Source organism: Leuresthes tenuis, unplaced genomic scaffold (assembly GCF_036924035.1).
Source record: "Leuresthes tenuis unplaced genomic scaffold, fLeuTen1.0.hap1 SCAF_12, whole genome shotgun sequence".
NCBI classification, from domain to species: domain Eukaryota; kingdom Metazoa; phylum Chordata; class Actinopteri; order Atheriniformes; family Atherinopsidae; genus Leuresthes; species Leuresthes tenuis.
The window spans coordinates 29,178,673-29,202,383 of NW_027325366.1; the positions used below are offsets into that span (position 1 = coordinate 29,178,673).

A 23,711-nucleotide genomic window follows, 5' to 3' on the forward strand; every position below is an offset into this window, starting at 1 on the left:
TCAGCTAAAAGAAGCAACATTCGAAGCACAAAGTCAGGTTCACCTGATGCTGAGGTGGGTTTATTCTTCCATAAAAACAACCCTGATGGAGCCAACTCTTCTGGTTATTCAATAATTTTCTGCACTTCTTTTTACTTTTGACCTCTTCTCATCAGCATCGTCTGTGCTTTTCCCCAAACAATAAAATCCGTCACTTCCAGCACTTCTGACAGTAACTTACCGCTGCGATGAAGGCGCCGCAGCTCGGATCTTCGTCTTCACAGATGTCGGGAGGAGCTGATGAACAAATGTGCACAAATCTCACCTGAAGAAATGACTGAAAATACAAAAAGAAATCCACCTGAAAGACTTAATTAAACAACCTGTTTAATGAATTCAATTCAAAAGTTTCGAAGCAGAAAAAACCCCAAAATGTTTAATTCTCTTTTTGAAACTTCTGTTCGAGGAGAAACTGGTGACAAAGTTCAGAGGCAGAGCAGCGAGTCAAAGTCACGTATTTACAGAGTGAGCTGCACCAGTTTGTGCTCTGATGCTCCAGAGCTTTCATGTCCCTTCGTCTTTATTTGGCGGGTTTGGCCTCGGCGGGGTTCTCGCCGGTGTCCAGAGTCTTCAGGAGGCGGAAGAGGCCGGCGGCTTCGCGGATGCGGCTGAACTCGATACAAAAGGCTTGAACCTCGATGAACAGGTCCTGAACATTGATGATCTTGTTTCGGATCAGCGACTGGAGGAAGACGCAGACCAGTCGGACCAGCCGATTCTGGAAGACAGAAACAGCGTTCAACAAGTCTTTTTCAACGGTCTGAAGTGAACTGACCTCATCTACAGTTAAAACAGCAGAAACGAGCTCCAAAACGCCCTTTAAATGATTTTCACTGTAATTAGGTCGTGCTGTACCTGCATGTACTTGTCTTTAATCTGCTCGCATGTGGAGATGCAGTTGGAGATGTAGAGGTGGATGAACTCCGGAGGCAGGTCCACAGCTGTGGTCAACCTGAGGGAGGGGAGAGAAAAAGAAAAGAAAGAAAAAAGCACATGAACGAGCGGAAACACGCCAACAGACCTGAAGTTTCCCATGAAGCTAAATCCACTCTGTAGTGATTAAAAAGAGAAAAGCAGAGCAGCAGCTGACGCTCTACTGTTTTTAGTCTGAACTCTGGAGCACATGCACAACACCTCCGGCCGTTTGAGTCGAGCTGAGCGGAAACCACCTGGGTCCGGTTTTCTACAGCTTCAGTGAGACTCAGACTGTTGAAACAGCTGCAGAATGAAGGTGAACAGCGAGTATATTTCCAGGCTGTCGTGTATCGTATCAATTTTGGTCCGACTAACAAAATAACTGTTTTTCTGGAGCCGTCTTCGGTGGAGTCTTTGGCCCTAAAACAGTTAGTTAGTTAGAGGGGAAAGCGAGAAGATGAGGGGACTTCCAAAATTCACTTTGAACGAGTAAAGAAGCAGCAACAAAGACAACAGAAACTGAAAATCTTCTGACATTAAGAAGAAGGTCGTGTGGCTGTAACCAACCCTCCAACTTTTCCTTTATCAGCGTTTTAATGACATCCAAGACAGAGCCAACGGACCTGTTCAGGAAGACTTGAGTTACTGATGAGCTGGTCTGTGGTCACAGGCATCATCAGCCCCCTTTTCACGGGGGACGTGTCCCAGTATGGAGCAGCTGTGCTCCAGTGTAAATTCAGACTACAGAAAAATGCACGACGTGGCTGACGGGCGACAGCAGAGCGGACGAGCTAATCTGTACGCATCGGTACGTGTGGCGCTGCACGAATAACGAGCAGGAGCGAGAATACACGAGAGACACTTCACATGCCGTTTATAACAGCATCCATAGTGACGCAGCGAGGCAGGACGAATGAAGTCAGCTGCAAAATACTCGCTTAGAAATGGCGGCGATGGACAGCTTAACGCGGACTCTGGCTCTGCCCGAGCTGCACGGTCCTCAGCTGCGAACTTTATAGTAGTAGAAGAACTTTTTACCAGAAGCACATTAAAAAGTTTAGGTTCACCGTACACAAAGACGGAGACCGACCTAAAGAAGCCCCGCCCCTCACCTGTTGACGACCTCCATGGAGTGCAGCGACATGTCCATGTTAACCAGCACTGAGAAATACTCTGTGATCTGGCTGCTCTGCATCAGCTTCAGCAGCATCTCGATGGCCACCAGCGGGTTGTTCTCCACCAGGTCGGGCAGCTTCGCCGGCGACAGGCCGATGTGATAAACCAGCTTTGGGTCCTTTTCCAGCTCGGCCAGCAGCTGAAGACAGAACAGACAGACTCAGAACGCGGGTCGTTTAAAGGAGGGACCCACATATAGGAAACCTGCTGATAACGGCCTTAAAGGTGAAGACTTTAAGCTTTTCTTTGTAACAGTTTTTTTTAGCTGCTTTAATCCTGACGTGTCAGTTTAAAGTTTCACAGGCACTCGATGGACGCCTCAGAGCTGACTCGCTGACCCACCTGTGACTGCTGCTGGGCGGACAGCGGACTCTTGAAGGCCTTGGACATGATGCGTTTGATCTCCACGCCGGTGCTGTTCTTCACACACATGGAGCGATCCCACTGGATGCTGTGATCCGGCTCGGTGGGGTTCAGCCACGCCAGCTCGTCCTCGCACACGTGGAGAGGAGGTGGCGGCCGGATGAACTCTGGGCGGAAGTGGCCTGAGGAGGAAACAAGGTGGATGGACTCTGTGAGGTTAACGGCCCCGACCTGCTCCTGGGTTCCAATCATGGTAACCACGGCAACATTTAAATTAACCGCAAAAGGCGTCTTCTGTTCTGAGTGCAGCGCTCAAAGCTCAAATCTTCTGCTGAGGAAGCAGTTTCCTGGTCGTGTTTGCGTGCACTTTGGTTTCTAACCAGCGTTTTACAAAAGAGGCACAAGAAAAGCACCAATAAAACTACTGTGTGGCAGCTTGTTTAATAGATGTGTGGATTTCACACACGTGAACGTCTATCTTCTCTGCTTTGCTGGACCCGTCGGGGCATTTTTTCCATCTGATTTGTCATGTTAATGTGACTTAAACTTGTTCTCTACAGCATAAAGGATAAAAACCTAATAACTTTCATTAAAGACAGACCCTTTTGCATGTTGGAACTAAATTAAGTCCCTGGTTGCTGCTGTGGAGACGCAGGTTTAAATCCTGAGCTGACACATTTTGCTTCAACGAAAGCCGTCTGTTTAAACAACATCAGAAATGCTTACTCTCCAGCGGAGGGCGCGGCCCTGTGACCAGTGACTCTATGATCTGGTTGGCCACGGAGCTGTCGAACCCAGAGTTGGAAGAGTCCGGATCGGGGTCGTTCAGGATGCTGGGGAAGCTGGCTTTACTCTGAGTGGGCAGCTCCGACTGACGCTCTGGAAGACAAAGATTAAGATCCACACAAATTATTCTCAACACGTGAACACGTGAACAATGACCAGGACTGTATTTAATCAGGAAATAAATGCTGCTCTGAATTACTTCCGTTATCCTTTGTACTGACCACTCAAAGCGCTTTGAGTGGTCAGTTAGACCAGAAAAGCGCTATACAAGTACAAGTCCATTTACTCTACGTCAAATCATAAATATGCTCAGACCTCAAAGCAACTTCATCAGAAATATTCTTCTGCTGTTTCTAAGCATGTGGAGAGGTGAGAGAGGCCCTTTGAAACTCACATCACTCCACATCCAGGAGCCGGTCAGCAGCCTGTGGCTAAAACTCTGAGGGACACTTATTCTCTTAACTGTTCCAAGGTTTCCGGGAAAAAAAGGGAAGCGTCTTTCAAAATTCAGTTACGTTTCTTCTAGAGACGTCCAAATTTCCAGGAACTGCAAACCCAGATAATGGAGTTTTTTTTCCAATGATCGTTATGGGGTCACCTCAACTTGGACCTCGCAGCAGCATTCAGTGGGAGGCGAGTCACCGACGTAAACACACACTTTAAACCATCAAGTTCGATTTCAATCTGAAAATGTTACGAAAAAGCACCAAGAGGATAATTCACACATGGCGCCGACACGTCCAGGTCTCAATCACCAGATCAATGGAGGGCAGCGCATGTGTGAAAATGGGCTTTTGATATTTTGTGATTGTTTCAAGGTTTTATTTTGGATACTTTTTTGGTTTTAGACGTCGGTCTTATTGTTTTATTTGACTATGATAAGAAAATTAAACAGCATGAACATGAACAAAGCTTTCTTTAACTTATTATATTGCAGAGCTACTGAAGCATCAAGCATTTACGTGGCACTGATCTGAAGAACTTTAAGGTACGGTGTGAGTATTTTGCAGTTGAAGAATGTATACAGAGTTTTAGTTTGTACCCCATGGAAACTCAACAGGTCATCAAGTAGGGGTACTACTTGGTTTGAGCATGTTCAGAAAGAACATATTTATTTCAATCTGTGGATCAAATTATCCAAAAAGATTTAAGATTTGATCGGTCCAACCTCTAAACTAAGTGTTTACATGAGACATATTTAATCCGATTAAAGATGGACCGTGGAGATGCAGCTGTGACTCTTTTTGGTGTCTACCGACCTGCCAAAGCTAGTTGAAGCCCACTGATGTCTATAGACTGGGGCATGTTGCCCACATCCATGCAGGACACCTGTCTGGGCGTCTTCTTGAAGAGATCTCGGGGTGGTGCCAACATCAGCTGAGACAGAAAGAATTTCTCAGGCTGGGTGATGGGAGGCAGGAATCCTGAAACAGAGAGTGGACACCGAGGATGAGATTTGCAATATTAAGAGTATCATTTTATGATTTTGAGTTGCTTGAGAAGATGGTACTTTTTTAATTTTCTTAGTTCAATCAACACATGGAACAGGTGACAGAACAAGCATTGATGGGGCAATAGGATGGGGCAAGAAAATGGTTCTTTTACAGGTACAGGTGCATAATAAAGGGCTGCTGTGCCATCAGAAAAACAACAGCAGATTTTAAACTTATGTTAACATTAAGACACTAAATGTGCAATTTATCTAAACTAAAACTGTGTCATTACTTATACCCAAGATGTTGTCTATCATTTCCACGCGGTAAGAGACCTACCGGACAGCACCTTCTCCTGCTCCTCCCCGGCAGGTGCGGGATTCAGCAGGTGAGCGAATACGGCGGCGAACGGGTTCGCGGCTAGCGGCTCGGTGCGGTACATCTCCCAGAGAAGGTAGAGGGCGGTGAGCCGCTGCGGGGAGCTGGGCAGCAGGTCCGGCTGCTGGAGCAGCATAACCAGCACCGAGCCCACCCTGAAGTGCTCCGCTTTCCCGAAGTAATGATGGAAGTGAGTGGAGAGGCTCTCGAAGGTGTTGGTGCAGGCCTCCTCCGAGATGATGCTCAGCAGGTTGGACAGTTCCTTTGGAGCGAGGGTCATGGTCTCCTCACCCGGATTCGTTCAGCTTGAGCGAAGTTCGGTGCCGTTTATTATAACAGCGTATTATCCAGTTATTATAGTAAATCTACCATTCCCCGTGATTAACCCGATTAATTCATTTTTGAAGAAGAAATGCGAAGAACTACGGTCTGAAAGTCATCACACGAGTGTAGCACCCTGGAACTCCCAGTGAGCTAGCTTAGCTCGCATAGCAACGCTAACTGACAAAAAAGCGGCGGAGTTATTGCAAAGCTCAGCATTCTGCCAAACTAAATCCACAAAGACCGATTCAGCGGCCACAAATCAGTCTTACAAAGAATAGCAGATACAAACTGAATGAAATATCAAAGTCCGTTTAAGTGTTTTCGCGACTGTTAAACAGAAGTCCTGGCGTAGTGAATCAGCCGTTTAAATTTCAGATTTGACCCTTACGGTGAGGTGCATCATGGGTGATGTAGTTTAGTGCTAACTTCCTTTCCAGCCGGGACTCTTAAATTTAAAAACTCTTTATTGATAATATTAATATACTCTTTATTGATAAATTATTTTAGTTTCAATAGATCTGACTTATTGACTGCCAAAACGACATCTTCAAATTAAAACATAGCGGAATGCAATATTTTGGCTCGACTTAGGTAGGCAAGTTATCTGCTTACCCATAAGCACTTGCGATATAATTTCCTGTTTCTTGCTCTTTCAAAACAAATGTAAAAAAGTTCACCAATTACTTAATAATTAATTATTCTTTATGGTTTGTTGAATGTGGATTAATTTAAAATACATTTACAACACAATGTAAACACGATAAACACAACACAACACCAGTTCTGTATAAACTGCAGGGGTGTATATATTTTATAGTCCACAGAACACATATTTATTCATCTTAGGGGTGTTTGTCAGTTTTCCGTTTATTTCTGTGTTGGAGTTCTGCTTGAAGTGTGCATGTTGAGAACAAAAGGTAGACATTTTAAATACAAACTACTTGACTGTTGATCAGGTTTCACAGCTTTCATTTTGCATTTACTTCATCTCTTGTCAGCCATCTTTAAAATAACCAGTAGAGGCAGCATTATACCAATAAAGTCTGATTAAGAACACATTAATACATCTATGATATGACATAGCATACATGTTCAACACTTTGTATTCTGGTGCTGAACAATATGCTAATTTTATCTGTGGCAAGCCTAAAGAGCTACATGTTAACACATGATTTATTTTCTATCTTCTGTATTGCACAAAACCTAAAACAAATGCTGAAAATGATTTGAATTCAGTTGCATGTTTGAGCCCAGGATGTAGCCCGCCTCCTGCTCGCTGGCAGCTGGATGGATTTATGTTCTGAGTCTTTAATCTCTTGTGAAAGTACATTCTGCTTCATATAAACAAGACAGATAGGACAGAAAGGCTGTTAAAACATTTATTTTAGTAATTTCACTCTTCGTCTTTCTTACAAAAAAATGGGCTTTCAGCTGCAATTCATTTAGGAAAACAGAAAGCTTCTCCGGACACAATGTTCCACCAGAAACACTCTGGTTGGCGTCGGTTTGACTTCTAACTGTTCAATATATCTCAAAAACATCCAATTAGCTTCAATCAAGTAAGATAGAAAATCATAAAAATGGATTTTCCATGAAACAACTTTTTAAAGAAACATTTTGTGTTGAGATACAATTTGAACTGACAGCTTAATTAGTTTATTTTGTAACTTTAGATCCAGAGTGAAGCTTTCTTTAAGAAACATGTGCACACGGAGGAGGATGAAGCGGATTCTCGATGAACACCGGCCTCGGAGAAGCCGCCTGTGTCATTTCACAGATCATTTCTCAGTCCACACTTTTTAAAGGGATCGTTGCAGGCAAACAAAAAACAGAGTATGCCAAAACATTGAGGAGCCAAACACTTCTGATGATCAGGAATTCATCTGTAACGCCCGTCACGAGTCGAATCAATGACTTTGCTGCCCACATGTCAGATTTATTTAGTTCAAAACGTGAACTTTTGTGACTCGTCACCTAAAATCTCAGTGCTTATAATCATGAAAATTATATCAAAATAAAACGGCATATTATATATATTTACAATAATCTTATATAAACAATTTATTATTAAAAAACTAACAGGCTTACTGGCAATATAAATAACTACTAATTGCAGGTCTTTAGCAAATCATTTCAGAGACAAAGTCCATAATAAACTGGTTCATAACGAACCTCTGGGAACCGTCTGTGGTACAGCGGAAAATATTGATTTTCTCCTTTTTTAATCATCCAAAGAAGATGATTAAAGATGAAATAAATCAAAAAATTTTGGCATACTCTGGTTATTGTTGCCTCTTAAAAAAAACACTGCACAAGGACACACTGTTTTCAGGTCCACGCTCACTTCAAGGGAAGGTTTGGTTCATACTGATTCACACACACACACACACACACATATGTCAGCATACGCATCACTACACACTCACACACATATGGCACGAAAATATCCACCCCTCCATCTTTGAGACGGTACAAAGTCCAAGCGTGCAGGACTCCTGTTAAAGGGCCATTACAACCAACAACTGTACAAGAACATCACAACCTCCAGCTGATCAAACAGACAGCATCAAGCAAGTTGGTAAAACAATAAAAAAAAAAGAAGATATAAACACAAATACTATGAAAACATGGCGAATAAACGTGTCAGTTATATATCAGGCATGCAGGCAAACACAATGTAAACTTCGAAAAACTGGCAATAGAATCTCCACCTGGCAACTTGTTCAAATCCACCTCACGACAAGACAACAGGGCGACAAAAAACACAATAAAACGAGGCTCAGAGGTCAGAGAGGGGAACGATAAGAGAGAACGTTTTGTTTCTGTGCAGTACGCTACGAAATGATCAATATCTCACCGGAGGGTGGATTGTATTCTGATCAGTTTTAATCCAAACGGTTTAACGTAAAGTAAGTGTATCGTTGCAGCTTCTTTTTCCATAACATACTGTAAATGAGCCGCCTTCTGCATCTAAAGATCACAATAAAGTAGCAACTGTTCGGCTGAATGAAAGATAAAGCTGAGACAGTCCCAAAGTAGCCTGGAGCACAAAAACAGCACAAACTCTGTGCTTTTATGTTTTTACAGTCAATTCAAAAAAACATTTTTTTCACTGAAATATTTTTTTTTTCTCAACATTAAAACAAGTTTGAACTTAATCATATCGAAAGCTTCTGTGTTTGATGTACGTAGAGCAGTGAACCGCTTCCAGACAACATGGTTCAGTTCGTAGAAAACAGACCTCGAGAGCTTCCATTTGATTTTATTAGCTTTCTGGTTGAGTTCAGTGCTTCACAGAACGAGTGTTGACCTGATGACAGAACTAAATGGGATTTAAGGTCACTGAAGTCTGCCGGATTTATCTTCTAAGTAAAGTGTTGATTTCAGTTTACACAGAGCTGCTAAATCCAAGATTGAATATTCAACTTAACTAATAAATTGATCAAATCTGTATTTAAAAGCAGTTCAGACTCAGGATCTGTGTTCAAGTTCAATGGCTCAAATAGTGATACCGTCTCTTTTCAGATTAAAGTTAAACCACAACATCAAAACTGAAAAGTCACCATCAGAGTTTTACTTCACTGACAGAAAAACAAAATAAAGGAAGGTTAAACGATGGTTAAAGCTAAAAGATCAGGAGCTGATCAATGTCCTCCTGTCAACCTAAACACAGATATTTGTTTTCCTATGATTATTGATCATTTTTATTCTATGACAAAAGGTGTTTTTACAGCTTTTTCCATTCAGTTAAAGACAAACTTTTACTCTCTTTACAGGTTTTCAATAAAGCTTACTGTACAGAAATGTTACATTTATTTTTAGAAAACAATAGAAACTAGTTCGATTCATGTTTCACTTCATATGTTCTAGGACAGTTTGTTTGTAATGTAATCTAAAATGAGATAAGACGGATAGCTGCTGTTTATCTACGTCATCACTCCTTTTCTTTTGTCTTATCCGAGACATTTTTATTCTGTTCTGTTTAACATCACATCGTGCAGAATTAGCTATTAGCAGTGCTCTCATAAGTGCACATCACTGGTTTCTTCTGGCACTGAGGAACACATGCAAATGGTTTAAGTGCATTAAAGAACATTTGATGTGTCTACCATTATTTTCTCTGACCCTCTGTGGAGTGTCTTTGTTGTTCTTGTTGGGCTTACTGCATTTACAGCTGATTCAATCAACCGTTTGGGTGCTTTTAAAGGATTTTTACTGAATAATGTAGAGCTTTTTTTCTTATTAGTGTCGTAGCGTGAACAGGAAGAACAGAGCTTTCTGGGAAAGCTGTTATATAACTAACAAAACAGATGGTGGCAGTAATACCACATTTCATTATTTAGTTGATTAAATCCGGAAGAGGAAGAAATAACAGCTGATTAAACAACCTGGTGTGTTTGCATGTTATCTTTGCAGGAAAACAGCATTTTGGCTAAATGTAAACTTGGTATGAAATACCTACGATACCCCTCAAGTCTTCCAACAAGAGAAGTGCAGTGCACAAAACACAATCTGGGACGTCAAAGTGATGATTTACTTGCTTGTAAATGGTTGGTCTGAATCTAAAAGAGAAATATAGAAAAAGGATCCAAGGATCCAAGGATCTGAAACTGCGATTGAACTCCAACAGCAAAACACAAGAGTTTTTCCTCAGTCAGCGTAGTGCATGATGGACTCAACGTAATTCCCAGGGAAGAGGCCGGTGGTGGCTTGCATCACTCCTTCAAACCATCCGTCCTCGTTCTTCTTGATGACGTAAATGATCGCTCCTTCCTGAAACGACAACTCGTCCTCCTTGTCTGCAGCGTAGTCGTAGATGGCCACCACTAGAAAGTGACAAACGCACCGCAATAAGTGCTGTATCACTTAACAACCAGCTGCACTGCCGTTAGTAAAAAGCATCTCCTAATCAGCCACACTGATCACACATCACATTAGTAGACAGATTTATGGACTAAATTCGTCTACAATCCACTGAGAACTAAACAAGAAGCTTCTAGGAGAACAATGACATTTATAAAAAGGTATTTTATATGACATTGTCACGTGCCACAGATATATATGAAGCTACTTTTAACATAATACCTCTCATGTTGCAGTCAGAAAAAGACAGAAAACAGTACAGATGGCTGATAACTGGGGACACTCGAGCATTTCTATGGTGCACCTTTCTCCAGGTAGTTTCTGGGCGCCCACGGCGGGTCTTCTTCAGCATACGGATCGTTGTACTCCACGACTGCAGAGTCTTCTTCACTATGCCCGTCCTCCATCGGCTGTGGGGTGGGTAGAGGCTCAGCAGGCCCTGATTGGCTCTCTGTGGATGGATGAGGGGGCGCAGGGGTGTCTGAAACTGGAAATGGGTGCATTTTACAATCGGAAACGTGTTCAACATAGTTCTGCAAAGCATGACTGAAAACAGCTCCACAATATGAACAAAAATAAAACTTGGAAGCAAAGCTGTACTTACTGGACTCCTGAACTCGAGCAACAAAACCCATCAGAGGAAGCTGAGGGGTGAACTGGAGGAGGGAGGTGGGTGGAGGGGAGGCTGCAGACAAACAAAGTCAGAGTTAGTTACAATACTCGTCGGCTTTTATCAAACTTTCACAATAAGCTGCCTGAGGACAGGTTTTACTGCAGGGACATCGTGTTTTTCAGTGCAAACCTGGGCTCTGGTTGTAGTAGGGACCACCGTTAACATGGTTCTGCGATACGATGGGCTGACCGGTCACAGAGGGGGGTCTGCGGTACGGAAGTGACCCCCCTACCTGTGCGGCCTGCTGTCGAGGCTGAGGCCGGTTCATACTGTAGAACTGAGGGACGATAGGGCCTGACGCAGCAGAGAGGGACCGTGTTAGACATCTAAGATTTACTGATTCATCAGTTTAAACTGCCAACATTTCACAAATATTCTTGAAATGACAACACGGTTAACTCAAACATTAGGAATGAAGAACTTTCAAGAAAGAGTTGAAATTTTGAGTCAGAGGAAAAACATGAGACAGTCGTATGAACACCTTGTTTTGTGTATCTTTTCTGTCAGACACAGACTTTGGCTCTCCTCCTTTCAAAACCAGAAAGGAGACTAAGCCACAGAAACAAAGCAAGAGAGCTGGATTCAGGGAGGTCGGAGAGACTCACCTTCAGCAGGTGATGAGGAGGAAGAGAGTGGAGGAGTAGGGGCGGGAGGAGGGAGAGAAGACAGCTCTGACTGGACCTCAGATGTGCCGAGGGGGGGGTTAGAAGGTGAAGAGGTGTTGGTGTTTGGTGCATTTGACTGTGATGCTGTTTGAGGAGATGAGTCAGCGTGGTGTGAAGGTGAGTTTGGTGGCAGAGGTGCATTAGGGTGGGTTAAGGTTGTGGTGGATGAGGAGGAGGAGAAGGAGGAAGGAGTTGGGGAAGGAGAAGGGGAGGAGTTAGGAGCAGTGGAGGAAGAACTAGCTGGTCCAGCAGTCGGGGAGACTTCAGGAAGGAGAATAGGAAGGAATGTTAAAGGAGGGTGTGAGCGATAAAGAAAACCCTACAGAGGTATTTCAACATCAAAACCAAAAAAATTAGTTGTTTAGTTTCTTACCAGGTTGATTTGAAAATGAGCATAAACTTATACTACTATGACGTTTGAATTCTGAAAATAGAAAATGACCAAGGAAGAAAAGAGGAAAGTACAATAAAATTAGAGAATAAAGAAGAAAAGAAGAGATACAAAGCTAGTGAACTTCTACCATTATCCCATGGCGTTCATTAAATCAGACTGATTTTACCTCAGGCTAACAACACCACAGAGAAAAGAATATAAGAACACCAGTTATAAATAACTCTAAGAAAGCTCAGGACATAGAGGTGTGTGTCTCCTGTGCAGGTGTGTGTTTATGTGTGTGTGTTTGCTACCTGGAAAAGTGGAGGGTGGCGAGGGCGTTGGCACGGCGATGGGAATGCCAACACTGCCGCTGCCGCTGTTCTCTCTGCTGCTGCTCCGACTGCTGCTGCTGGGATGGCTGCCTCCGCTGCTCCCACTGCACACACGCACACACACACACGCACACACACACACACACACACACACAGCCGGATAATCAATGTTCTGGACAGGAATGTGCTCCATTTTGGATCCAGTTCCAAATTGGCTAAATATCAGGAATTAAAAGTTAATTAGGCTGTGACTCACAAGATTTTACTTTGTTCTCCACCGATAGCGTTTTTGCCTCATTTATAAAACCAGCTGAACATTTTAAGTCTGCAGATGACACGAATAACAGCAAAGTACTCACAATCTTTAGATATCTACTCAACAACCACGTTAAGGTAAGACATCCTCTTCAGCAGCAGTTTATTTACCTGCAGCTGGAGTTACGCGCACTACACATGTAAACCATATATTCAACAGATATTCACGACACAGTTAAGTAGAGTAAACACGGATTACCCTTATAGTAAAAATGAAACCCTACGACCCTTCGCCACGACACAATATCCTGGTTCAACTTTGGTATTTTCTGTTTTACAGTCAGTGTGGTAAGTGGCCCTCGAATAACATGTAAATGACCAAATATGTTAAAAAACATGAATAAAAGAAGCTATAGACTTAATTCTGTGTGATATAAGTGAATTAAAGTCAGGTATTCTTGTACTCTGCTGGCTGATTACAAACACTAGTTTGTGTAAACCTGCGACTTTGAAGGACCGGTTCCTTCAGAGACCCCGAACACGCCCACACAATCTGAAAAGAATCTTCTATTCTCTAACACCTTCACCAAAAGAAACAGCAGACTAGAGTTGTTAGAGGAGTAAAATACATCTCTGACACATTTCCACATACATAAATCATAAGTTTTTAAATGAAGGAGGACATTACGAAACAGCTGAAAAGCTATTTTTAGCAGTTTATTTTTTTATGTCTGAAAGCGTGTCAAGAAACTCTTTTAAAGCAGACTTTGGCTGGTCCAACTTTCCCCTTATTCTGAACTAACAGCTAAAAGAGGCAAAAAACTGGGAACAATGTTTTTTAAAACTGAGGTGAGACGTTTCTGACTGTGTCGGGACATAGAAACACATAAGAACAGCCAGGCAGGAAGGGAAAGGACATTTCAGAGACGAAGAAGAGATCAGAGGAAAAACAAAGAGAAAATCAGGTGCCCATAAAGACACAGCAGAGCAAAAGGAACAACGAAAGGCTTAAAATGTGATCTCAGAGGCTGAAGGCTCTGACTGGATGGGAAGGATTGTCAAACTGAAGCAGAGCTGACAACCGGGGTCTAAATAATCTGTTCATGTTCACTAAATTATGCACAGTGAGATAGAAATCATGTTAAAAAGCAGCAGTATTGAAGCAGAATAACAAATCAGTCTGAATATCAGAAAAATGCTCAATATGAGACTTTAAACTGCCTCTAAACTTTCTGATAACGATGTGCACACAGAATGAATAACGGATACACATATATGGTGAGGATGCATCATTGCTTTCATTTTAATCAATAAACTGAAATAGTTCAAATAAAGCAAAAGAAAATGAATCCATGGATGAAAAGAAAATTGGTTAGTTGATGTAAGTAGAGCATTAGCACAGCGGGTCCTCTGTGTTCTTTCAGCAGTGACAAAGCAACAGTTCAACTGTCCCTGCTGACACTTTTAGGACCTTTACAAACTAAATCAAAATGATCAAATATCAGAAATTCAATTAACGTTTTAAGAGCCTGTTGAGAAATAAATTTGGGTTCTTTATCATCTATGTTACTAATACTGTCTCCTCCATGTTTTTTCAAAAGAGGTTTGATTTAGGATGATCGACTATTCTTAGTTTTACTGCAAAAACAACATCAAATGCTTTCCATATTAAGCTAAATTAAATCAACTGCTCCACAGAACCACAGAGGAAGCACTGGACAGCAGCAGAACTCGAGGAGCCAAAGCAGAGGTCAAACCAAGTTAATGATAACTCATGAGCAAAGATCTGGGGAAAAATAACATCAAATGTCGGCTTTTATCCAAATCACGGGCAGTGAAAATGTTCCTTTTTTATGTAAACAACCCACAGGTGTCTCGAGACAGTTAAAATTTTTCATGGGGATTTTTTATTATTCGCTTTGTTAATGAATGTCCAAAAATTTTATGATTTTCTACAGCCAGCAGTTTGTTAGCTTAGCATAAAAGGTTTAACATTTAACTCATTTAACTCCACCAGCTGGCACCTGTAAAGCTCTCAGATCATCACATTTTCCTGTTTAACCCTTATAAAAACCCTTTCTTTCCAAATCAAATTTTTCTATGGCACATTTGTTTACTTGTGCAAAGAAATGAGCCTCAGGGAGGACCAAAATATTTGCTCATGTTCAAAGAAAAAACTAACTGGTCAGATCAAATGGAAAAGGGAGAATTGAAGCATGAATTAAGATATGCTGAGAAAAAAAGGATGTACTGTGGTTGAGTCAGCCAAGAAGTTATCAAAACGTTATATTCAGCACATTTGTCAGTCTAGTTTGGGAATAAAATAAATAGAAATGTAGACGTATCGATGTGCTGAACATTAAGCGTTTTGAGTGTAAAAGAAATTCAAGCAGAAGGAGGAGCTCTGAAATCCTTTTCTGGCAGCCATGTTTACTCGTTGACCCGGCTACCTGTATGTCCGGGGTCGATGGTTGAGGGTGGCGGTGCGGGTTGGGCTGGAGACATAATCATTGGGCACCACTGGGGGGCGCACTGGCTCCAGAGTCCTGTAGGGGGAGTTCTTCCTGTGCATGCAAGAGGTGAGGGTGAGGACAGGGTTAACACAGGGAGATAGTTGTGGTGATCTGTCCCAATCTGCACACACTCGTGAACATGAGGTACATTTCTGTCAGGAAGTGGACGTGTCCCATGCAATTTTTGTCCCAAGACAAAAAGATTTGTATTCATGTAGTGAGTAACATCAACTCGAAGTGTTTCAGAGGTGAAAGAGTCAGTCAGGTTTTTTCCAGGACCTGTGCAATGAAGGAAAAGGGCAGCACCAGTGTTGAATGGACGTAGCACACCTTTACACACTTAACTGTTCAACATTGCTTCGCTTAAATAATTGTTTTGTTTCTCTCATAAAATATGATGGCATATTTTTAGAGAGGGTATCTTTTAATGAATTTATGCTGGCAAGGAGCCAAAGAGGGTCAGTGCAGTCCAGTATGAACTCTGTTCTACAACCAGTAAATAAAATCTAACATTTTGTTTTAAATAGGCCGATTTCTGCTCCTTTCTTGCTGCAGGAGAAATGGAAAAATCTGTGAAGGTCGTGTTTAAAGGTCAGGATATATTTTAAGAGAATTACAACTCCTCCAGCATCGAAACAGCCGCAGAAATATGGGATAAAAGGGCACAGTCAAAGAATAAAAACCCACAGAAATCAGACTGAAGAAAAGAAGAGTCAGTGTGGTATTTACACAGAATATTTCTCTCAGAATGAACACAAAAAATGTGAGTTACTGAAACATAAATACGCTCGTACAAACATTACAATTACAGTACAACCGTATGGAATAAAGTAAATACTTTAACAGCAGCCTATGCAAAATAATTATGTGTGTGACTAAACGTAACAGTTAACACAAAACAAGTAATGAAAAGAACTACACCCTGATATCTTCGCTTGTTTATTTGTTATAAACAGTTCTGTTGAAAAAAGATCAAAAACTCCTGCTATAATGCAACTACAGGGTTTATAAACTACCCAGAATTACTTTGAAACAAAAGGACGCACGAGGATGAAATCTGACGACTCTCTGGCAGACTGTGAAGCGTGTATTTTCTGTCATTTTCAGCAGATTTCTTGACCTTTATTTGTGTTGTTGCTGTTATTTTGCTGAATGCCTGATTTAATCATCAATCCTGTCATTTGAAAAAGTAAAATCCCCTCTGAATGGTGCTTAGCCGGGAACAACAGATACATAATGTGAAACTGTTTGCGAGTGTTGGACTGAGTTGTCGTCGATGTGTGTAACGAGTGCCTGTTCTGTCAGAGGGCCTGTTGTTTGCAGAGCAATGCCAACTCACTGCTGTGTATTTGTCCCTTGTCTCCCCATGAATGTGTGTGTTTTTGTATCCGTGTGAAGACAGGCACACTTGGCTTGTTGACCACAGCTTAGTTCCAACCAACTGCTAAGCTGCTTCTGTTCCTTCTTTCCAACGAACATACACACTTCGGCTTGAATGTCGCACTTTTTATGGACATTAGCTTTAAAAAAAAAAAAAAGCAGCGACCATCTGGGATCAGAGGACTAAACCATTACTTATCTTTTAAAATTAGACAGTACCAGTGTAGCACAGCCTTTTCCAGAGATTATTGCATGATGGGTTATGTGCCATCGTGTTGTTATACTAGTTATTGTTCATGGCCCTTTCAGCATGAAAAGAATCCTCCCCCACTGTTAATTCAGAGTACAACAGCCGGTTGATCAGCAGGTTACAGGAACACTGACAAAGCCAACGAAAGGGCCACACGTTCCTCCGCCAGCTGGATCTGGCAAGCCAGACAACCTGGCTTCATGCGTATAGGTATACAATAATAATGAAGTGATAAGTACTTTGCTCTGACATGAACATTTCTGAAGGATTTTTTAAAAATCTGCACACATAATTAGATAGATATGACTCATGTTAGTCTGTTAAATAGGAAGCTCCAGTCAGCAGCTGGATAGTTTAGCACACAGACTGGATTCTGTTTTTTGTCTAAAAGTTATGCTTTAAACAGAGGAGCTGTAGGGGGGACAGAGCGTGAGGTGTTGGTAACAAGTGCATGCTCGTAGAGGAAATTAGGTCTGTAATTTGGCTGCTGGTTGACACTTGGGGCAGCTTTGACAAAAATTGGAGTTCAAATGTGAACTTATGAACCATAGTCATGCATAGCTCTAGACTAGCAGTGGATTCAAATTTCTGTGGCCATAGATCCTGATGCCATGAAGAATAAATCTATGTAAAACCACTAAGACATTAGAAAGATGCTCCTCTTAGTGATGAGGATCCAGGTAAAGCCTTATATCTGTGGACAGACTAAACACAGGAACAATGGATGGCTAATTCAACATACCTTTAGTGTGAATGTACACTACACAGGCTTGAAATTAGCCTGCTGCTAATTAGTGGTGTCCATTGTATGGTGAGGTATGGTATTTTAATCTGTGCTGGCCCAAAATATCAGTCTTTGACACTGTGCAGACACAACAGTAGCATCATTCTCCTTATCTGTAACGCTATGTTACACTTTCCCAGACTTACTTTGGATTCCCAGCCATGTGGTTGAAGCAGTACCAGAGAAATAGGAGGATCAGGATCAGGTGGAGAGGATCAGGGGAAATACAGGCAAAGGTGAATGCAAACAGAGTGAAACAGTTAAAGTGAAACAGAGCAAATGAAAAAAAGAGTGGAAAGAAAGTAAGAGACAGTCGAAAGGGTCATGATGATGATGATAAGAAGAAAGAAGGAAAGAGAGAAACAGCTGTGTGACCTAGATGTTAGAGGGGTGCAAACACAACAAGCTTTCACAATGGATGACGTTATTCCTCAGAGCTCTGCGTTTCAATATGTGTGAAAGAGAGAGAGAGAGAGAGATATTCCCCTTTACTGGATCAAATGTGTAATAAGCTTGCTGCAGGATACGCTGTCCTTCCAAGAGAGGCAAACACACACAGACTGCAGCACTTTCACACACCATATATTTCAAAGTCACCAAAAAGACCAATGCATGATTTTGTGAGGCAGATCCTCCAACTTGTTAATAAAACTGCACTTCTCATATTATTCAGATTTCTTTCACGTATTCAGGGCACGATGAAAGAGACAAATTACACCAGGAAGTAATAATAATTACATAAAACCATGAGTACAGAAGAAAAACAGACATTCGAGGACAAGTTAAGGTAAAAAGCATACAGTGTGTGCATGGGGGCGTCGGTGATAGGTTGGATACATACCCTAAGATCCCCTTTCCTGCCCTTGGTGGACTGGGTGGTTTCTGTGTCGGGGGGTTGGACCGGGACAGACCCCCCCCAAGTTTCATGCTCTGCTGGCCGTTCACCTGTGGAAATAAATACATGGTTCACAAACTCCACACAGAGAAGAACCACTTAATGTGATTATATACTGATGAGGCATTGTGGCCATCCCTGCCTAATATACTGCCAGTGTTCCACTAATACAGCTCATATTTGACTAAAGGGGACATGGCTCCGTCATCACAGCAGGCCCTTTATATCCTAAAATCTGTGCCTGTTAAAGCAGTTCCCACTCCGTCTCATCAGGCACGTCAGAGACCCTGGGAGCACCTCAGCTGACCTTACAATTTTAGACATGCTCTGACCCAGTTATTTGGTCATGATATAGATTTAGCCCTCAAACTGTTTATATTCGTCCCTTTCTTCCTCATCCCACTCAGACTAGAAAACTAGAATAGTCTAACATGCAGTGTTGCTGCAGGAATCATTATTGTTATTGTCTCTATCAGTAAATCATCATCATGTTTTGACTCAAGAGTTTGTCTTCTTTTGATGGCATGTCCTTTGTTTCAACTGGATAAAAGCTTTGGCCAGGAGATGTGCATTCTTTGATACGATCGCTTTGTTTGTTTTTTAGTTGTTTCATTTACTTTAGAGATGCTTTGACAGCATGTTTTGATTTCAGAGCAATAACTTTCAAATGCAATCAATTACTGGAGTCAAAAGCTGTGCAGTCAACCGGTCTGATTACCGGCCTGATTATATTTGAGCCCCTTAAAAAAAAGAGGGTTCCACATATTAAATAGTTGAGATTCTTCAACACAAAATCAGAGTCTGCACTTCATGGTCCAAATATCCTCTTCAGATTAAGACATTAACCACGGCTAATGAAAGGTTATTAAGCATTTAAAGATGTTTCAAAATGTGGGGGAGAAAGCTGCTGCAGCTGAAGGAGGTTAGTGGTTGGATCCACCCACCCCTCCAGCTTTGTATCCCAGCTTGCTTCAAACATGGCAAACATAGATATCCCACTACCCACTGAGGAAATAGTTGCAGGAGCTGGGCTCCTCGTATCTAAGCCATCAGAGCAGCCTGTATCACACGGACTTTTCAAAATCAGCTAAAATAAGTACCATATTGCTGAGTGAGGTTAGACCACATGGACATAAGCAACATGTGGGGTTTGAAATATGCTTTAGCAGGACTGAAATCACCATGGCAGCAGAATAGCACTTTGCTGGCAACCAATCATTGCAGAGAACGTATCAAAAGCATTTTGCCAGCATTGTGTGTAGATGTGTTGTGTGTCCTTACCTTAAACCTCATCAACCACTTAAGACATCAATGACAGCGGATGAAACAGGAGAAAGAAGAGATGGGAGAAAATTTTGTCTAAAGGTCAGTGACGATACAACAACATCATGCAAACATTACGAGTCATTAGAAACACTGGATTTAAATTACAGAGAAGGAAAGATGAAGATAAAGACTGGTTGAGATGGAGAGATGGGGATTTAAAGTGTAGAGAACGGACGTAACACAGTAATAGTGAAGAGTACACTTCCATAAATGTGAAAACTCAATGGTAGATAACTAGCACTACTTGTTCAACACTATTGGAAATACATACTTAAAATATTTAGTGACAGACACTCATTTTGTGTTATGCACACAAACATGAACGCACCATGTGGTACATTCCAATGATGCAAAACAAGAGTGACCACTTTAGGTACAAACACGAGACTGTCTGCATCTCTACTTAACGTATTTATGGTCAGTTCAAAGAGGTAAGATCACACACAGTGACTTCTTCCTGGGCCTCTTTTCACTTTTCACATTACAGCTTGGTTCTCAGTTAAATTACTGAATTCCTGCAGCCCTACAATCCACACGAGAGAGCCACAGGACTCTTCTGGCTGTTTCTGGCCCAACATTTAGAATATTTCTATTATTGTTCTAACTGATCTTATTTTCATTTGACACGTTGAAAACTCATACTCATACTCTTTTTGTTTTCTTTGAAACGTTGTTTTAAAAAGTGCCAAATAAATCTAACATTACAATCACTTTGATTATTGCAAATCATCAACATGTTTCTCAATTCATTTCCCCTACCTTGACTCCATGTCCAATGTCATCCAGCACACCGTAGTCAATAGGCTTCCTAATGTAGCGCACAGGCCTCTCCGGATTGGCTGGAGCAACAATTTTATGAGCGCGAGATGTGTTTTTGTTTGTGGTCAGGATGCCAATCTCCCGCCTCGCCACCTTCTCCTTGTGAATGTCAACGGTCTGAAAGGCAAAAAGGGGAAAACAGTAATGAACATGATGACTAACTTATGATCTTTGCTTCAAGCTGATCTTTACAGAAAAATATCTCTGCCCTTCGTTGACATTTCTGAACGTTCTGCAGGTCAAATTAATGACCTTTAACTGACCTCTAAATGACAAGATATTCATCTTTTCTATACATAAAACACACAATAACTTGCTAACTTATGAAGGCTAGAAGATTGTAACGACACAATATGATGTTATGACCCTTTGCAGCTATAACAGCTTCAACTCCTCTGGGCAAGCTTTCAACAAGGTTTAGGAGTGTGTTTATGGGAATTTTTGACCATTCTTCCAGAAGCACATTTGTGAGGCCAGACACTGATGTTGGACAGAAGGCCTGGCTTGAAGTCTCCGCTCTAATTCATCCCAAAGGTGTTCTATCGGGTTGAGGTCAAGACTCTGTGCAGGACAGTCAGGTTCTTCCACACCAAACTCGCTCATCCATGTCTTTATGGACCTTGTTTTGTGCACTTGTGCGCAGACATGTGGGAACAGGAAGGGGCCATCCCCAAACTGTTTCCACAAAGTTGGGAGCATTAAATTGTCCAAAATCTCTTGATATGCTGAAACATTCAGAGTTCCTTTCACTGGAACTAAGGGGCCAAGCCCAGCTCCTGAAGAACAACCCCACACCATAATCCCCCCTCCACCAAACTTTACACTTGTGTCAGACAAGTACCGTTCCCCTGGCAACCACCAAACCCAGACTCGTCCAACAGATTGTCAGATGGAGAAGCGTGATTCGTCACTCCAGAGAACGCGCCTCCACTGCTCCAGAGTCCAGTGGCGGCTTGCTTTACACCACTGCATCTGACGCTTTGCAATGCACTTGGTGATGTATGGCCTGGATGCAACTGCTCGGCCATGGAAACCCAATCCATGAAGCTCTCCACACACTGTTCTTGAGCTAATCTGAATGCCACGTGAAGTTTGGAGGTCTGTAGCGATTGACTCTGCAGAAAGTTGCTGACCTCTGCGCACTGTGCGCCTCAGCACCCTCTGACTCCGCTCTGTCATTTTACGAAGCCTACCACTTCGTGGCTGAGTTGCTGTTGTTCCCAATCGCTTCAACTTATGTTATAATACCACTGATAGTTGACTGTGGAATATTTAGTAGCAAGGAAATTTCTCGACTGGACTTGTTGTACAAGTGGCATCCTATGACGGTACTATGCTGGGATTCACTGAGCTCCTAAGAGCTACCCATACTTTTACAAATGTTTGTAGAAGCAGTCAGCATACCTCGGTGCTTGAATTTATACACCTGTGGTCGTGGAAGTGATTGGAACACCTGAATTTAATTATTTGGATGGGTAAGTGAATAATTTTGGCAACATAGTGTAGCTGCCATTTAGCAGTAGCTACAGCTAAACGTGACGTGTACCTTGTCAGTCCTATAAAGTCGAGCTTTCGGTACGCTATGATTTTAACCTTAAGAGAAAAAGTCATCTCAATTCATCTGACAGCTGCAAAGATATTTTTAAATTATGTGTGTTGCAACAGTTACGGAGCCCTAAATCCCCTCTGAGACTGTCTAGCCATTTTCTGTCAGAATTTCACTGAACAGTTCTTTCTCACAAAGAAGCACTTTTGTGTGAAATAACTTGCTGAAACCATTACTGCAAACCGTGATCATCATTTGGTAGATGTACTGATACATTTATCACATTTCTAACAAGAGTCAGAGGGCGCTTTTCAAGGGTCTGTAATAATGTTTTTACTTTCTCACCAACACTAAAATCCCAGAGTATTCAGTGTGACAAACACATTCACACTGCTCTGTGTTCTCACACTGTGGATATTTTGAGAGAAATCTTAATATGGATGACGATCTGTTCTTGAAGCCTGGACTCAGGAGAATGATTGATCACATCTTTAATGGTGTATTATATTGTGATTTGTAAAATTTACTTATATACATTGATATTAACTATATTACCGTATTTTCCGCACTGTAAGGCTCACCTGATTCTAAAGCGCTAGCTCAATTATGGGGTCCATTTCTGTATTTAACCCGTACATAAGGCGCAACTGATTATAAGGCGTACGTATTATCTAATGTTCTCTGATTGGTTTATCGCTGCCAGCACAGTAGTGTATGTATTACATCCCTGTGTCAGCGGGAAATGGTCCGACGGTCAAGGGCAACATCATCGGTCGTTTCTAAATTTATAAACTGCACATCGGTCTGCATCACCCATCTCAGACTGAAGAACAGGGACTCACTGGGACACGGGCAAAAGCATTAATGATGACACGATTCAATCGCTAAGTACGAGCTCGATACAATCTTCGCCCCATTCAGAGTGAATGGCTAGGATCCACCTGACGCTGGATTCACACCGAACACAAAGCGAGCGACGGAAGTGGCCAGTTGCCATTCTTTTCCAATGTAAGAGAGCGAAGAGGCGCAGCAAAAGTGGACGTGGCAGTGAGCAGCGCAAAGGAAGAGCGGTGAGTGATGCGGAGGGGGATTAATGCCCCGATGAATGCTCGGCGCTCCCCGCGGTAAGTTCAAAATGGCGGTATCCGTGACAGATTTTGGAATCCGGTGCACCGGATTATATGGCGCATGGCCGTTTTTTGGGAAAATTTAAGGCTTTTAGGTGCACCTTATAGTGCGGAAAAGACGGTAAATGAAACATCTAAAGATCCAAAAAGGCTTTTATCCAGATTGCAAAGTATTTCCATTAAAAGGATAATTAGATTTATGCCATGAGGTTTCTAAATCCCACCCAATCATATCATAATGGCAGTTGTCACTTTCTCTTGAAAACCCAGGTTTCTTCTTTATTTTTCATATACACATACATGAAAGTGGGTGTTTAGTACACCATTAAAAACCTCATACAGCACCTACTTTAATGCAGGGGAGAAAATAAACTTTTTATGAGAAAAAGCAACACTGTGGCTGCAAAGAAGCCTGTAGAGGAATGTTGGCAGAAATTGATTTATCTGTCTGTAAATTATCACGACTGTTTTTTTATTTATTCAAACTTGCATT

At 41.9% G+C, this 23,711-nt stretch overlaps 2 protein-coding genes across 4 annotated transcripts in view; both read right to left on the reverse strand.

Annotated features, from left to right (window-relative positions):
* Positions 1-326: 326 nt before the first annotated feature.
* On the reverse strand, positions 327-5,819 carry cnot11 (CCR4-NOT transcription complex, subunit 11). The gene is made up of 7 exons (XM_072397420.1): positions 5,052-5,819; positions 4,539-4,703; positions 3,220-3,372; positions 2,473-2,675; positions 2,067-2,269; positions 895-991; positions 327-757 (listed from the first exon to the last, which is right to left on the reverse strand). The coding sequence occupies exons 1-7, from the start codon at positions 5,368-5,370 to the stop codon at positions 560-562; spliced, it is 1,338 nt and encodes a 445-aa protein (XP_072253521.1). The 5' UTR covers positions 5,371-5,819; the 3' UTR covers positions 327-559.
* A 960-nt stretch (positions 5,820-6,779) lies between these two features.
* The window catches only part of LOC140319669 (abl interactor 2-like), a 30,727-nt gene continuing 13,795 nt past the window's right edge, over positions 6,780-23,711 (reverse strand). Inside the window, exons 3-13 of one of the 3 annotated variants that reach the window (XM_072397408.1) lie at positions 20,486-20,662; positions 19,682-19,699; positions 18,347-18,450; positions 15,029-15,142; positions 12,303-12,427; positions 11,989-12,039; positions 11,556-11,876; positions 11,080-11,244; positions 10,882-10,962; positions 10,582-10,764; positions 6,780-10,240 (exon numbers count right to left, since the gene is read on the reverse strand). In XM_072397408.1, the coding sequence (XP_072253509.1) occupies positions 10,065-10,240; positions 10,582-10,764; positions 10,882-10,962; positions 11,080-11,244; positions 11,556-11,876; positions 11,989-12,039; positions 12,303-12,427; positions 15,029-15,142; positions 18,347-18,450; positions 19,682-19,699; positions 20,486-20,662 (1,515 nt within the window). In that variant the 3' untranslated portion in view covers positions 6,780-10,064. The remainder of the gene's footprint in view (positions 10,241-10,581; positions 10,765-10,881; positions 10,963-11,079; positions 11,245-11,555; positions 11,877-11,988; positions 12,040-12,302; positions 12,428-15,028; positions 15,143-18,346; positions 18,451-19,681; positions 19,700-20,485; positions 20,663-23,711) is intronic. The other 2 variants (XM_072397409.1, XM_072397410.1) reach the window with 2 other exon arrangements.

Bases quoted from the DNA above. Each gene is read 5' to 3' on its own strand.
- cnot11 (XM_072397420.1), bottom strand. From the start codon at position 5,370: ATGACCCTCGCTCCAAAGGAACTGTCCAACCTGCTGAGCATCATCTCG. The intron at 2,676-3,219 runs GTAAGCATTTCT...TTTCCTCCTCAG, and splicing joins GCCGCGCCCTCCGCTGGAGA to GCCACTTCCGCCCAGAGTTC. The intron at 758-894 runs GTACAGCACGAC...TCTGTCTTCCAG, and splicing joins TTAAAGACAAGTACATGCAG to AATCGGCTGGTCCGACTGGT.